Source organism: Apodemus sylvaticus, chromosome 1 (assembly GCF_947179515.1).
Source record: "Apodemus sylvaticus chromosome 1, mApoSyl1.1, whole genome shotgun sequence".
Classification (NCBI taxonomy): Eukaryota; Metazoa; Chordata; class Mammalia; order Rodentia; family Muridae; genus Apodemus; species Apodemus sylvaticus.
Genome location: NC_067472.1, coordinates 116,586,127 through 116,603,649, shown reverse-complemented (window position 1 = coordinate 116,603,649; position 17,523 = coordinate 116,586,127). Strand labels below are relative to the sequence as shown.

General features: G+C 43.4%; 1 protein-coding gene and 1 long non-coding RNA gene across 3 annotated transcripts in view; one reads left to right on the top strand and one right to left on the bottom strand.

The window, feature by feature from the left end:
* Nucleotides 1–17,523, top strand: part of Me3 (malic enzyme 3) — a 198,511-nt gene that overhangs the window by 118,778 nt on the left and 62,210 nt on the right. For both annotated transcript variants that reach the window (XM_052159073.1, XM_052159077.1), the window contains exon 5: nt 14,758–14,833. In XM_052159073.1, the coding sequence (XP_052015033.1) occupies nt 14,758–14,833 (76 nt within the window). The remainder of the gene's footprint in view (nt 1–14,757; nt 14,834–17,523) is intronic.
* LOC127666273 (uncharacterized) overlaps nt 1–17,523 on the bottom strand; it is a 103,219-nt gene that overhangs the window by 37,842 nt on the left and 47,854 nt on the right. The window lies entirely within an intron of this gene.

Here is a 17,523-nt window from a genome sequence, read left to right as displayed (position 1 = left end):
TATTTTAGGACCTGTCTAAGGGTCATTCCCTTGCGGAATCTCAAGATAAGGGTTAAGAGACTTTTTCTCGAAAAAATAACATTCTCAAGAGTGAACATTATCTTTGTTTTGCTTTCTCTCCGATGTAATTGAATTCTCAACATCAAGAAAATTTTTCTGCCTTCTGATGGAAACTGGAGACTACGATGTAACTCACGGGCCTCTGTGGATGGGGAACTTCACCTGCATTTACCCTCAGGAAACTCTAACAGATGTAGAATTTGGTGGATTTTAGTGGGCAGAGTCCTTACCTAGCACCTATGAATCCTTGGGTTTGTTCCCTAGCATCATAAAAACCAGGCCTTGGGTTATACATCTGTAATCCCAGCACACTGTGGGGAAAGGTGGGAGAATCAGGAATTCTAGGTCATCCTTAACTACATAACAAGTTCATTCGAGGCCAGCCTGGACTACACGAGCCCACTTTGGCCCTACTCATGCCAGCCCAGGAAACTCAATCAAGGCTTCCAGCCAACTTTGAAGGATTCAGCAGGATGATGAGGCTTAAAGGGGAGAGTATAGGGGGTTAGGTGAGTGTGGCTAGGCGGTGTGGGGGAAGGTGTCCAGGCGGGCCCTTGCCTGGGCACCTCTGCCCCTGAGGGACCACACACACACAGACATGGTATAGAATAGAGTTTATTCAGAATAGGGGATGGGAGTTAGTGGTAGAGAGAGAGAGGTAGAGAGAGAAGAGAGAGAGAGAGAGAGAGAGAGAGAGAGAGAGAGAGAGAGAGAGAGAGAGAGAGAGGAGAGAGTGGAGGCCTGGCCATAACCACGTGGAGGGGGGGAAGAGCCCCAGGGGCAGAGAGGCGAGAGTATGTGGGAGAGCGGAGAGCAAAGAGAGAGAGGAGGGGAAAGTAGCCCCTCTTATAGTGGGCCAGATCTCTGGGGCGGGGCATACCTGGCTATTGCCAGGTAGGTGTGGGGTGGAGCTTAAACAAAACCCCAACAAACTTGGCCACTAACACCAAGCCATTATCACTCTTGACCTTAATCAGAGCAGCCTCTCCTTTATTTCATGAACTGTAATGAAGACAGAGACCTATGAGTTTACAAGGTGCTGAGATAAGTGAAAGCAGAGTGGTTAGCCCTACACAAGGTGCCTATATCACCCCTCCAAGGCTCAGAGAATATTGTGCTATAAGAGCCAGAAGATAGGGAAACGAACTGTGAGATGCCTTCCACTGGGCAATATATAGCCACTGCAATCATGAACTCTCAGCAACTGTAGATAATTGCACAAAAATGGACCCGTTAGCAGGCAGACAAGAACAGAGAAGAGAGACTCAGCAGACCCTACCTGTCATGGCTGAACTGTTGCCTACTGATAGACTCCAGGAAAGGAGGATCATTGCCATTGGTTGTGTCCTCACTGGTGACTCTACCAGGATCCAACAGCTACTCATCTGATGATTATACAGATGACTCTGATTAAGCCAAGTGAGTCCCACAGTAACCAAGCGTCATTAATCTGGGAAAGGGACAGACTGGGAAGGGGGTGAGTCTTAACGAATATTTGAGGGAGATAAGAGAGGGCAGGGGAAGAGAGTAACCAGAATGTGTCTTAACTGTCTATTAAATTATCAAAGAACTAACTTAACAAGAAGTAAAAATTAAAATAAAATAAGAATGAAAACATTTTAATTTAAAATTGGGAAACACCTAGAGAAGGAATTGTAATGACCACTACTCAGGGCTATCATACAAAAATTGGAGACTTGGTTTCTTTAAGTCCTAGCTTCTGCTGGAATAAGTTATCACAGGCTGAGTGGCTTGGAACAACAGGAATTCTGAAATCAGGGTCATATTCTGAGTGCTGAAGGACAGCATTCCCCTGTCCTTCCAGGTCTCTAGTGTTTACTGGCAAACCTTTGCTTTCCATGCCTTACAGACTTAGGGGCCAGTCTCTCTCCCATCTCTGCACTTCCAGTCTTTCTTCTGTATGGCATTGTCTCTCCTTCTTATAAGGCCAGAACTCTTCTAAATAAGGTCCCACAAACGATGCCATCTTAACTGACTATTCCACAAAGTCACCATCTCTAAATAAGGTCACCGGTACAGAGAGTTCAATTTTAAGATTTAAGTCGGGGGTCAAACAATGTTCGTGGCTTAGGGGAGGCCTTCACAAGAACAGCTAGACATAGTAAGTTTATGTGCTCAGTTTGTGACTGAGCCTAGGTTTGCCTCATCCCAGTCCTGCATCCTGTATCATTTATCCCTAATTCATATACTGTGTAGAATACCTGTTGTGTGCATGGCACCGGGCCAGGCCATATTTTATGGCTATGAATAAAACATATGCAGCCCAAGCCTTATTAAACATCAAGCAGTCTAGTCAAATGAGATGCACATTTGAAATCTAATTCCCTAACCATCATTTACTCCCATAGCATATTTCCAGTAATGCAGGCCTCTTCCATGATTGTCATCATCAGCATTCTAAATGGGAAGAAGAAAATGTGGGCTCCTTCAGAAAGGTGTGCCCTCACTTCTGCTTTCACCAAAGTGTCAATTTTTGCAGTATATATGGGCATCCCAGTAAATATAATAATAATAATAATAATAATAATAATAATAATAATAATAATAATTGGGAAGAAGAAGAAGAAGAAGAAGAAGAAGAAGAAGAAGAAGAAGAAGAAGAAGAAGAAGAAGAAGAAGAAGAAGAAGAAGAAGAAGAAGTTGTTGAGCAAAGGAGACCATGGTCATGCCATGCTTTTAAACAAATAATTCTAAAATCTCAATGCTTAAAACAAAGTTTATTGCCAGCCAGAAGAACAAATTGGTGCCTAGCTCAATGACCATCAGAGAGGATTCATCCAGCAACTGAATGGAGCAGATGCAGATACCACAGCAAAGCACTGGGTGTAACTTGGAGAAACCCACGGAAGAGGAAAAGAAAGAATTGTCGGAGCCGGAGAGGCTTGGGACACCATAAGAACACAGAATCAACTAAGCAGGGCTCACAAGGGTGCACAAAGACCCAAGTTGCAGTCACAATGGGGCTGCCCTAGGTCCTCTGCATATGTTATGGTTGTGTAGCTTGGTGTTCTCGAGGGACTCTTAGCAGTGGAAGTGGAAGATGTCTCTGACTCTTCCACCTGCTCTTGGGACTCTTTTTCTCCTACTGGGTTGCTTCATCTGCCCTTGAGGGTTTGTACCTAGTCTTATTGTAACTTGTTGTGCTGTGTTTGCTTGATATCCCTGGGAGGCCTGCTCTTATCTGAAGGAAAACAGAGGAGAAGTGGATCTGGAGGGAAAGGGGATATGAGGGTTCAGAGAAGGGCAAGGAGTGGAAGTAGGGGAAACTGCAGTAGGGATGTTATATATGAGAGAAGAATTTGAAAAAGAAACTACACATTTTTAAAACAAACAAGTTAAGTGGGTTAAGAACAATTGCTGCTCATTCACAAGGACTGGGATTCAAAATTTATTATCAACCTCAGGAGGTTCACCAACACCTGTAACCTCTACGTTTAGCTCCAAAGGATCTTATGCCCTCTTCTGAACTCTGTGGCTACACACATGTACACATAGAGTCATATATACACATATGTGTGTGTATATGTACACATATATGTGTATATATGTACATATATATGATTTATATATAATCTTTAAAATAAGCTTTATTCTATGCTTCATGCTGTGCTTCAACACACATACACACACACACACACACCAATAACCACCTAGAGCTATGTTCTGTATCTCCCTTGCTCCAAGTCCTAGACTAGTGAAATTGCTTTATCTAGAACTGTGTGCATTGCTGTAGCAAAGGGAGAAGGTGAAGGGGGTGAATCACACACTGGCCCTTAGATGCAGTACGTTTTGTCATTTCTACTTCTATTTTACTTAGTCACCAGAGGAGCTTCTAAGCTGTGCTTCCTTTTAGCAAATCCTTGTGCCTGGAAGAGGTAGCACACAATGTCCTTGGGGAATAGAAGCAATTGTTTCAATACATGGTAGCAGGAAGACTTTCAGCTTTGTGGCAAGATGAACAACTCACAACAAATATGCCTTTCAGGTCCAGCTGACTGAGTGTGTGGAAGAACAGCTTAGGTGCACAGTGAATGTTTGTTAAACATGGGTTTATTCCTTTATCTCCATTCACCCTTCTCCAAAGCTCCATGAAAGAGGATCCCTGCCACCATTTCATCTTAGGCCAATCCTGTGCATCCAGATGACCACACATTAGCTAGGGGTGTCTGATCTTTGTTTCTAGGAACTAAAGAAGGAAAAATCCAAACTTGGGAAAGCCGTGAGTAAGTCACTATAGTTTAGATATGAAACAAACCCCACAGTCCCAGGCACCTTCAGTGCTGTGGAATGTTAGTGGCGTCTTTAGGAGATAGGACCTAATGGGAGAAGACAGGACTTTGAAACCATTGCCCTCTCCTCTTTGCCTTCCATCTGCCATGAGGCTAGGGCTTCCACTGTCATGTATTTCTACCATGAGGTACTATGCCTTCACAAGCCTGAAAGAAATGGACTACTGTGGACTAAAACCTCCAAAACCATGAAGCAAGATGAACCTTCCCTCTTTATAAATTTTCTATCTCAAGCATTTTGTCACAGTGACGGCAAGCAGACTAATACATCAGAGGTCATGGGATTCTATTTCCAAGCCATTCTCCACAGTTTTCCTTTACATGGCAGTGTCCTGAGTTCAAATTGGTATGCTTTTAAGTTTAGAAGCTTATTACTCATAACCTTTCAGAAAATGTTGATTTTATGTAAAGCAAGACATCTAGTCGTTAAAAATTTGGTTCCATAGGTCAACAGTTTGCCATTGTACTATGTATTTGAGAGGTAAGAAAAAAGTTTTTCTTGCCTCTTAAATTCTAAATTTGCTTCCCTGGGTTAAGTAAGTAAAATCTAGGATAAATTGTAAGTGGTTAAATTACTACCCTGTTCTACTCAGTAGCTATTGACAGTGGGGTTCCCAAAAATGCTTCTACCCAGATGCTCATCTGGGTGGCCCCAGGAACATGAGAAGCATTCTGTCTTAGTTCCTCTAAGAAGCCACCAGCCTTGATGCATGTCCCCAGGATGCCTAGCACCTTGGCAGACAGTGATTCTCAAATTCTGGAAATGCCTGTGTATCTCAGTTAGGCAGGACTTGCTGACGCTTCCTCCTTTCTTTCCTCCCTCTGTGCCTCCAGCAGGGTGGTCTAATCACACTACTCTAAGCCATCACCCAGCTGCGGCATCAATGCCTCCTGGCAAGTCATTCATTCTCATGATTTTGGCACCAGTGGAAGCAGCTGTGTGGAGTATAGAGCACTTCCTGGCACATTCTTACCACCCTAATCCTCTGGTTGGGACTGTAGGAAGCAATCAGTAGGCAAACAAGTATTAGTAAGACTAGTATGTCATAGGGCTTTGTGGTGCACAGGGATTCTGCAACCTTGACCTATCTGTTGCTCACAATCATTCCACTAAGAAGCTGAGGTCCCCATTTTACTGACCAGAGAACTAAGGCATAGGGAGCTGAAGTGTCTTGTCCCAATGCACACACCTAAGGGAACACCTTTCTTATATCTAAGAGACAGCACTTGAATCTCCCCTGGGACTTCACATCGTCATCCCATGAAGATGTTCATAGGCTACCCACTAAGAACACAATCTGTACTTACATACAGGTCCTGTTGGATCCCTTGATCAGAGATATTCACAAAAGCTTCTGCATGAATGAATGGAGTGGATGTTCTTTCCAAGTTGCCTATGATCTCATTCTCATTAAATATTAGTTCTTGCAAGGATAATAGGAAACCTTTTGTCCCAACTGTGCATTACTACAATTTTTTTTTTATTTTGCCCCCACTAGGTGACTCGCATAATGAGAGATTTCCTACCTACCATACTTTGTTTATGACCACCTTCCTCTGACACCAAAGAAAGTCACTGCATCTACAAATCATGTTTGGGAAAAACAGGCTATCATTCTAAGCAAAATGTTCATTTATAATCAGATTATAGCATTTACCAGGCAATTAGTATGAGCCTTATACCTCTAGGATATTGTGCCAGCATCTGAACCCAGACAAGTAGACTCATGAGCCTGCACTGCTAAGTAATACACTGTCAGCAATAGGAAGAGTTACCATTTATTGAGTTACACCAGGCACTGTACATCAGTTTATAGAAGACACTATTTAACACACTATTTAAATCTGAACTGTCTTATTGAATCATCATAGCCAAGGTACAAAGTAGTGGGTTCACTTCTTCCATTTTACATGTGAAGAACAGAAGACCAAGGAACAGGAAAAGAACTTGTACACAGATGTGTCGCCAGGCCCTGGAGCACCAGGCTTTGAGTCTAGGCACTGAGGCTGCAGAGCTGACCCATTAACCCCTAGTGTCTGCCGTCTTCCCTCTGGCAGTCCTCCCAGATGTCAGTGAAGCCACAGCAACCTCATCATTTGTGGGTGCTGCTTTAATGCTCGCTCCAGCCTCAGTGAATTGAGTTCTCAGGGTAGAGCCAAGCAGGGCTGCAAAGGGAGCTTCCCAAGGCACCTGGGTACTCTGAGGTCACTGAGGAGGAATGCCTGCAAGCTTCTGCATTCTTCTGCTAATAAACATCTTGCAGAAGTGGAGAAAAGCAATCCATCCCATTACCCACTACTGCTGAAAATTTTGATTTCCCCTGAGTGAAAAGAGACTAGAACTGAGAATTGTTTTTTACTGAGAGTATTTCACAGGCACTTCTTTCTAAGCTAGTCTAGATGCTTTTCAGCCTAATTATGAGGGGGACCCCCAGGCCCTACCTGCCATAGGGTTCCAAGGATTGACCTAACTGGAGCAGTGAAGAAATAAAAAGGTGAAAGACATAAGATACAGAAAAAACGTGGATGGTGAAGCTGGAGCACCCTGGGAGTATGGAAGCTAGTGTGTTCATTATCTACAGTTGAACAGAGAGGTGTGGTTGTCACATACAGCTGAACAAGGAGGCAGGGATTAGTTAATCCCTGTATGAGCCATCTCTGTAGGGGAGCTGTCTTCAGGCTGTAACCATCCAAGGAGAGAAAGCGATGGCAGACATTTTCTGCACACATGGTCAACATTTACATTCAGACCCAAGGATGCTTTGCCGTGAGCCTCACTCAGGAAAGACTCCACCCAGCCCCATGTGGCTGAGGCACTGAGGTCCTTAACGTGGCCCCCACACCATGTCAACAGTACACATTCACTCAGGATCTCATTCTCTCCCTACAACCTCTTGAGAATCCTGCCTGGCCTGCTATCCTTTTATTAAATAGTATCATAACCTCCCGCCCCCACCAGCAAGAATTACAGAAAGAAAAACAAATCTCAAACCCCACATCCAGGGCATTTCTTCACTATAGTTCATATGCACTTTTTTAAAGCTCTTAATAAATTTCAAAAGTGGGAAATTTTATAGTCTGTTCTCTGCAGCCCCTAAAAATACGCTTTAAAAGAAAGACCATGAACAAATCTTCTAACATTTCATCAGCTCAGAAGTTTAATGTAAAACTGTTCAAGTATCCCTGCCCCCCCACCTCTCTTACTGTCAATACCGAGGGTTGGTATTTGTTTGTTTCTTTGTTTATTTGTTTTAAATCCCAACTTCAGTTTCCCCCCTCTTCCTCTCTTCCCAGGCCTCCCCTCCCCTTGTCCATCCACTCCTCTTCCCTTTCTCTTCAGAAAAAAAGAAATCCTCCCATGGATATCAACCAGCTCTGGCACATCAAGTTGCAGTAGACTAGGCGCATAGTCTCCCATTGAGACTAGACAAGGCAGCTCAGTAGGAAGAGAGGATTCCAAAGACAAACAATAGAGTCAGAGACAGCCTGCGCTCCCACTGTTAGGAGTCCCACATGAAGACCAAGCTACACAACTGTAACACACGTGCAGAGGGCCCAGGTCAGTCCTACGCAGGTTCCCTGGTTGGTGATGTAGGCTCCACTGGCCCCTGTGAACCCAGACTGATTCTGTGGGTTTTCTTGAGATGTCCTTGGTTCCTTTGACTCCTACAAACCTTCCTCCCTCTTCCAAAAGATTCCCCAAGCTCCACCAAATGTTTGGCTATGGGTCTCTATATCTGTTTCCATCATTTGCTGGGTGAAACCTCTCTGATGATGATTATGCTAGATTCTTGTCCCAGCACATCTTGCAGGCAGAGGAAATTGTAGGTCAAAAGTTTGGTGACTCGGTTGGGGTCTCAATCCCTCCATTGGAAGTCTTGCCTGGTTATAGGAGATGGCCATTTCTACCTCCATATCCTCCAATGCTAGGAGTCTTAGGGTCACCCTCATGGATTCCTGGGAGTTTCCATTGCTGTAGGTTTCTAGCTCATCCCAGAGATGCCTCCCCATTTCAGTTGTCTCTCCCAGTACTTTTTCCCTCTGTCCTGCACCCACCTGATCTTTCCTGTTCCCACTCCCACTCCCATGGCCAGCCAGCACCCCCATCCACCCATTAAGTCTATTTTATTTCCCCTTCTTGGTGAAATTCACACATCCCTGCGCCCTCCTTATTACTTAGCTTCTTTGGGTCTGTGGATTGTAGCATAATTATCCTTTACTTTACAGTTAGTATTCACTTACAGTGAGCACATACCATGTGTGCCCCTCTGGGTCTGAGTTACCTCACTCAGGATTATTTTTCTAGTTCCCATCCATTTGCCTCCAAATTTCATGATGTCTTTGTGTTTAATAGCTGAGTGATACTCCATTGTGTAGATGTGCCACATTTTCTTTATCTATTTTCAGTTGAGGGACATCTAGATTGTTTCTACTTTCTGGCTATTGTGAATAAAGCTGCTATGAACATAGTTGAGCAAGTGCCCTTGTGGTATGGTGGAGCGTACTTTAGGTATATGCCCAGGAATGGCATAGCTGTGCCTTAAGGTAGATCTTTCCCAATTTTTTAAGAAATGGCCAAGTTGATTTCCAAAGTGGCTATACAAGTTTACAGTCCCACCAGCAATGGAGGAGAGTTCCCCCTTGCTCCACATCTTTGTCAGCATGTGTTGTCACTTGAGCTTTTTATCTTAGACATTCTGATGGGTATATGATGGATTCTCGGCGTCATTTTGATTTGCATTTCCCTGATGGCTAAGGATGTTGAACATTTCTTTAAGTGCTTCTGGGCTATCAGAGATTGCTCTGCTTAGATCCCTGCAGGAAACTCAAATCCAAGTGGATCAAACATCTCAACATACAGCCAGATATACTAAACCTGATAAAAAAAGAAAATGAGTATGCATTGGCACAGGAGACAACTTCCTACAGGACACCAGTAGTGCAAACACTGAGATCAACAATTAATAAATAGAAACTCATGAAAGTGAGTTCTGTAAGGCAGAAGACACCATCAATAGGACAAAATGGCAGTCTATAGAATGGGAAAAGATCTTCACCAATCCCATATCTAACAGAGAGCTGATATCAAAAATACATAAAGAACTCAAGAAACTAGACATCAACAAGCCAAAGAATCCAATTTAAAAATGGGGTAGAGAGGGCTGATTCTGATACACCACATAATTGCAATAATCATGCTTTGCCTGTGTTTGCACAATGCTCCATGTATCTGCAAACCAGAGCATGGATCCTGCCTCGTCACACGAGTGCTTTTCCTTCCCTAAGCATCCTATGAGCCCCCGTCTGTATGCAAGTAAGGTAAGCTAAGGTTATTCAGTAAGTTCCGTTATGTGGATAAGAGTCCTCCTGCTGCTTGCTACAGGAAATTATTAAATAAATGCAAATGGTCTTTGCAAAAGGAAAATCTGAGCTGGTGTAGCACTCTCCTTTAGAAACAGATGGCTCTCTGTGAGTCCAAGGCCAGCCGGGTCCACATAGACAATGCCTGGCCAGCCAAGGCTTTATAGCAAGTCCCTTTGCCAAATAAATAAATACATAAATAAATATATAAACAAACAAACAGAAAAATGTATGCCCCTTTTCTGGGTCTTCGCATGCAGCAAACAGCTCTCCACACTAAGGAATAGTTTATCCTGGATTCACATGAGTGAACATGGCCCAGGAACACAGATTCAGGTTCCTCAAATGCCATACTTTAATATGGTAATGGTTTCGGGAAATTTTTATAGTCACAGAACAAAAGGAAGTTATAAATCAAGGCATTCTTCAAATATTTTGGAGGGAACATCAGGTAGGCATGTTATAGCACAGAAAAAAATTGTTTAATCTGTTAGAGGTTTCAGATATTATCTAATAGCATTCTTAGCTTTTGGTGGACTGAGAGACCTGTTAATTCATTCCAAGGTATTTACTAAAAAAATCAAAAGATGTTGGGTCAGACACTGAGAGCTAAAGATAGCAAAAGATAATCTGGCAACATCCCAACCTTCCATAATCACAGTTTTAATTAGTCTTGTAGAACACGGATGTGACTTGGTTTTACCCCACAAAACTTCAGTTCACAATGAAATAGCTCAAAATCGTGTCTAGGTGGAAGAGGCATGGTTTAGGGTGGTAGGGTGTAGTATTCTTCATATGGAAACCGTGATATTGTATGAGTAAGCGAATCCAGGTATGTACACTGCCCCCTTCAAAAGTAGAACCCTGTACCCAAATCTTAAGTGTGTTTCTTCTCCTTGGCCCACTCACCACCCTTTCCGCGTTTATCAGCACTCTCTAGCACCGCCAGCTGTCACCCAGTTCACAGGATCCCTCCAGGGTGGACACACAAAGTGCCTTTGTGCCAACTCCCGTATTTTACCCAACAATCTTCTCCTTTATCACTTGGACATCGTCAACATCTGTTGATTCAAGCCTCTCCTTGTTCAAAGATAGTATCCTCAGCATGCATCATGAACTAAGCAGGAGGATACGGTGCTGAACGACAATAAAAGTAGATGGAGACCTGGTCTTTGTGACACTTACAATCTAATGTGGGGAGATTAGTCAAGGAGCCACGCAGTAGACGTGTGTGTGCTTGCAAGGATAAGGGACTTGGAACTCATAACAAGGGACTTCTGCCCTGATTTGGAAATTATCAGAATAATAAGAACGAATTTGCTACAGAGGAGTGAGGAAGCACGTGGGTATTGGGCAGAAGGAAAAGCCTAAACACCGTGAGGCAGGAGGCCCATGGCTGCTCGGAGTCTGGAAAGGGAGCCAGTGCGGCTGACAGCTGGAGAATGAAAGGAATGGGTCTGTGTTTTATCTCATCTTCGAGTCACAGTGGTGAAAGGCTAGATCATAAATTTGGTCTTAGACAGGTTATATGTGAGTACCTTTGACATGTGTCAGACAGGCAGTTAATACATAGGTCTAGAGCCATCCCTTCAAGGACTATGATGATTATTGTCCCCTCTGGATATATATATATATATATTTGCTAATGATTGGAGACATTTTGTGGCTGTTGTTGCTGTTGTTGCTGTTGTTGTTGTTGCTGCTGTTGGTGTTATTGTTGCTGCTGCTGCTGCTATGGCAGAGTATGAGGTGCTGCTGGCATATAATGGGAAAGGGAGATTGCCAAAAATGCTGCAAGGCTCAGGCCAACCTCACCTGCACAGCAAAGAATTCTCTAACACAAAGTGTCAAGAGCACTCAAAATGAGAAATTTTTGTCTTCAGATATTTGAAACTCATAGTCCAAATGCCTTTGGCATTGATAAGACTGCATAGAGAAAGACCAAATGCAAGATACAGGAAGTATTTGAGGAATGTTATCATAAACACCATGGCTGGATGACCAGCATAAATGCATAAATAAGAGTAGTCAGAGAAGGAGGGAGAAAAAGAAAGGAGATTCACAAAAGCCAACATTTGCCAGCTGGGGGGTTAATAGAATTTTGTCAAAATTCTGTCAAGAAGCCAGAGGACTGACAGAAAAACAGCTCTTAAGAGCACTTGCTGCTTGTGCAGAAGGCTAGAGTGCAATTCTCAGCATCTTCATCAGACTGCTCTCAACAGGCAGCAACTCTGGCTCCAGGGACTCCACCGCCCTCTTCTGGCCTCTAGGGGCACTGCACACACTTAGAATACATACACATATGCAGATAAAACACTTTATAAAAACAAATGATTGTTTAAAACAAAAAGCAAATCAGAGGAGATGATGGGCTGAAAAGTGCCCATTGCCCTCAAAGAGGTGCATGTCATTGGAGGTGTGGTAACAGGATGCTAATGAAAGGCACACTGCTACAGTGGATGGAGAATTAGCGGGAGGCACCAAAACAGAGGCAGCTTCTGTAAGCAAGTTGGGCTTTGTGTTTGTTTAGTTTTAGTTCTTTGTTTGATTGATTTTAGTTTAGTACTGGGGAGAAAGAGTGATCTGAGTGTGAATAAGGGACTGACATTCAGAATACTTCGTTGGGGTTAGAGAGATATCTCAGTAGGAAAAGCACTTTTCCTGTAAATGTGAGGATCTAAAAAGCTACATTTTAAAAAGCTGAGGGCAGCAATGAGCCCCAGCCATCCTAGCACTAGGGAGGGAGAGACAAGGTAGCTCTGGGGTTAGCTGGGCATTTAGTCTGCTCAAACACTATCTCAAAAATTAAGGTGGAAAATTCATGATTTCAACCTCTGACTTTCACAGGCATGTGTGACAGGCATGAGTAGGTGGACACACACACACACTCATTTTATTTTGGAAATTCACACATAAATGAAATAAGCAGGTTATTGTAACGGATATCTCGGGTATCCTGACTTGTATGGATGCTGGATTCTATTTGTTTCTCAAAAAAGTAGTTTTTTGTCCTAAGAGAGTTGACTAAGCTGAAGTCACATTATAAGCTCCATCTTCCCAAATCAGCAAGAACCCAGGTCTCCACTCAGATCCTTGAAGGGCTTCTTGCTTATGGCCAGTCAATGGCTGGGAATTTTTTTCCCCAGACTTGAGAGTCAATTCTCTCTGAAGTTTCCTCTATTCAGATTTCCCTCCTCACTGCCCAGATGTTCTTTCTAGTGCCAACACTGTTCTCAGGCACCTCAAGCTGTAAGTCTGAGACTTTCCGTTGCTCCAAGCTGTTTGAAGATTGGGTCACCCTCAGGCAAAAAGCCGCAAAGCCGCATAGCTCAAAGAACAGTTGGTGCTTGCGAAGGCAGCTGCTCCTCCAGTTCCGACACTATTTGGCCATCGCCTTACTGCGTACCCACAAATACATAATTCAAACATGGCAGTAAAATAAATTCTTTATAAATTAATGATTTCATAATAGTTGTTTGGAGCAAGGGTATTCTGTGTCACTACCAGAAGCCAGGAATCTTGTTTTACCTCCAGGATGATAAAAACTTAAGTATTCAAATTTTGTGGTTATTTACTAGAGTGAAGAGAGAGAAGGGACCCCAAGTCCTACATATTCTCTCACCCCTAATCCTAAAGCAGAGATTCATATCAAAGTCCTTTAGGTCAAAACATTGAACACCATAAATCAGGTGGTAAGATATTAAATTGAGAGTATTTTACTATCTTACATTTACAACTGGACCCTAATAGTAAACTGTTGCAGGATTATTTGATCACACTGTGAACTCAGAGATTATGTTATTTACTGGGGGGGGGGGAGCTGTTTCTAGTTGTGTGACTCAACCCTTAGCACATACCTTTAAGCCCTCTGACTGGAATACGGACACATCCTAAGTACATACCTTTAATCCCAAACAATGAAAGTAAAGTTAATTTGTAGAAGGAAGTACCAAAGTTTGAAAGTGATGTCTTGGTAGTGGACAAAGTGAATCAGAGAAAGACTTGACAGAATAGGCTATGCCCAACTCTCATGAGAATAGAGAGAAAAGGGAAGCTATTTAAGGGAGTAGTGCAAAGAGAGGGGAAAGGGGTAGTTTTACCAGGACAGTGGGACAGAGACAGGTTACAGAGGCAGAACAAGCACACATAGGTGAAGACAGAATGAGCCAGAGAATGAGGAGGTGGAAGATTAGAACAGATTGGCTGAGTTACTTTGAGGCCAAGCAGAGCAAAAAGAAGTTAAGAGAGAAACCAGATTGAATCAGTCAGGTTGGAGAGGAGTTAGACAAGAACAGCTGAGTTGAATCAGCCAGCCAGAGTTCAGAAAGAGCTACAGAGGATGAGCTTATTCAGCATTAAGTTTCAGAGAACGGAAACATTCTAGACCTAGATTAGATTATATAGAAGCTTCCAGGACTAGGCCTAGGCTAGCAGACAAGACAACAATTACATACAGTGAATAAATGATACTTTTACAGTAGACTGGAAGACTAGGTTTGAATTTGGTGTTGTTAGACTCCTGTCCTGCAGAGAAAAGCTTCTCATGATAAGCACCCACCCTTCTTCACATCCCCAGCCACATCTCCCATTTCAGGTGCCTGGTGCATACATATCTATACTTCCCAACCCTTGTGTCCACATTGTAGTCATGACCATGTGGTTTGTACTCTGGAGCAAGTGCCTGGAATAAAGACCCACACAGTTGCTAAGGCTGTGGACTTAGTCTTGGGGCTGGTGAGTCTGGGGATTCTAGTACCAGAGCTAGAGAAAAGAAGAGAAGATCTGTCTCTAGAGAAGACTGTTCCAGATAGGCAAGCCCTTGACCCAGTGCTCTCTTGATCCTATGGAGAGAAGCAATTGAAGGAAAGAGGCCAGAACCTTCCGGAGCTTTGAGATAAATCCATCTTCCTTGGAGCTAAGGGCAAAACTCGGCAATGTAATTGATACCTGTGCTCATGGTCTTTGTTCTGTTTCTACACTGACTGCCTGGTTTCTCTATATGTACATGCTTTTCTCTTATTTCTAGTGGGCTGTTTATCACCATTCATGACAAGGGCCACATTGCAACAATGCTGAACTCTTGGCCAGAGGACAATATTAAGGTATGATCCTGTTTTCATTGCTATCGTCTTGCTGCTAAAGGGATCCTTGTCATCTGTATTAGTGTTAATTCTACCCATGAAATGCACCATTATGACACTGAAAGCAGGATATTTCCCCCGATTACCTAGGCCCTGATTACAGACTTTCTGTAGCCACCAACAGATGCATCATAGAAGAGAGATCTGAACTAACTACATATCTAGGTAAACTTCCTAATATTAGTCTAAAGAATGTTCAGCATTTAGTACCTGCCAAATGAATGCCCTGTGCCAGTTTCCTTGGGGATGTAGGCAGAAATCCAGCACAAACCTCTTCTGGAGTAACAAACATTTCATAATGAAAACAGGACAGCAGCACAACAGACTGGCCAAGAGGAACATGATTAGAGCTAAGCTGTGGGTAATCACAGAGGCAGGACTTTCATCTTAGAGAACTCTGTTTAAGAACCCATTGACCTCATGGGGAAATGACATGGGAAGAAGGCCTTAGATTGATGATTTTGAGGGCATAGATGAGGACATTCTGCATGGGGATAAAGGTTTATGGTGAGCAAACTTAGGTGGTTGTGCCCTGAGTAGCACAGTAAAGAGGGCATATGTGCAGGGTGACAAAGTCAGGCTTCCACTGCTTCCCAAATATCTCATCTCCTCAAACACTTAAGGGAGAAAAAGATGAGATTATACCATGAAATGCAAACTGTGTGGTGCTTCATGAGGAGGACTTTGAGGGATCTGGCATCTGAGGCAATTGTCTTTGGAATCGTGGAAGCACCGTGAGTGAAGCTGATAGCTCCTTAGCAAGGGAATTTCCAGCCCAGGAGGCAGACGGGATTGGAGTTAAACAGTGTAACTCTGGGACCCACTGCTCACCTCACCCTGGTGCCTGTGGGAGGCTACAGATCTCTACTGCTTTATCTGTAGGGTTAGTTCACTGCTGGTTCACTGAACCTCTCATACCTGACCAAAGGGTATCGAGTAGAGCTTCTTCCTACTGGCCTCTAGTGGTTTTCCACCCACACCAGGCTCTCTGGAGGGAGTGTGAACATTTAGAACAAGAGTAGAAAAGGGTTAGGACCTTGGCTTTCTGCAGCCAGGTCTGAGCTGCAGCCAAAGTTCAGTACTGGCCACGGTGAGTGATTCATCCTCACATCTCCATCTGGGTGTGACTGTCCTGTGCTGATCCGCCCAGACTCCAGTTGTATGTAAGGCCTTGGCCTTGAAAGTTTTGGCCACTGTCCCAGGGAAACATGTTTCCAGGGTGTGTCTAGGATGAAACTATAATAAAGTATTGAGGACATTAGGGAAGCCAGCTCATTTGCTGGGGAGTTAACTTTAGGCTAACCTGAGTGGGCATGATGCTGAGGTCCGGCACACTAATCTTTTCCACATGCCTGGACAGCTCAACCACGGAGTCAGCTTGTGCTTGCAGAGGTGAATAAACTCAGTCAGCAGATACTTTAAGCATCTTCCATGTACTAGGCACTGTGCCAGGAATAAAGGTATATACATACAGTACTTTCAGGCAAATTATGAGCAATTAGAACAACTAAAGGAAATTTTTCTTGCTTGACTGGAAGTAAAATGGTACCCTTTCCTCCAGACTGGCACAGGGATCAAACCTCAGGTTTTAGTTGGTTCCTTGATAGGAAACAACATGCACAATTATTCACGGGTCCTCCTACAAGAATTCCAAAATGAAAAAGAAAGAGGCCTTGTCTCTAGATTTTTCATGTCACATTTGAAAACCCAGAATGTAAATTCGAAAGAGCACCATGGGAGTTAAGTAGCTATTGATTTCAATAAGCATATTTTGAAATGCATCTAAAAACTGAATACTAGCTACCAGAGAGGTGGTAACAAAGACTAGAGGAATAGAATGAGGAGCTTTATGGGCACTCTAGAAGAAGAGCATCTCAAATAGGCCTCAGATAGACATCCAGACATCAAAGAAGGTTGTAAGCTACATGAGCTCATCTGTGCTGCTGAGTGTCATCTAATTCAGTTGCATTGCCTGTGCTTCAGCAAGCATCTCTTCTGAGCGAGTTCCCTGGAGCTCTGTGATAAAGATATGCAGCCCCTTCAAGGAACTCGCACACTCAGGTTAGATAGACTTAGCTGGAAACAAGGACAGAATGCCATGCCAAAGAGAGGAACTTACAGAGCAAACTATAGACAGGGCACAAGCTGCCCTGCCTCTCTCCTGCAAAGAAGACAACATCCACCCTTTATTCCTGTCTCACTTTAGAGAGATTCTGGTGACCATATACAGAAAACAGCCCTGACTTTCCAAGCAGCTGCATAAGGGGTTCTGATCACAAGTCTTCCCCGTGTCGGTTAAGTGTGCAAATAGCCTTTGTGAGTGGTGCACTCCTCCTGTGGATTAACCATGATAGTGTCTGTGGACACTGAAGAGCACACAAATGAATGCTGTCCTTATAGGAGGTGTTGGAAGCAGTTGTACTGCCTGTAGATATGCAGGACCAAAGGGCAGCCGAGGAAGCAGAAGTTTCTTCTGGGAATCAGAGGCCACAAATGGGTAGTCATGTGTCTTGTTCCCAGATATGCTTGGTTTGGCTCTTGGTGGCTGTTAAAATTTTTGATTTTATAGGCAATATTTTAAAATCGTAGTTCATTGAAAACAATAAATATATCAGAACTTGGATTCTTGGCTTCTCTGGAAAAACTAGGCA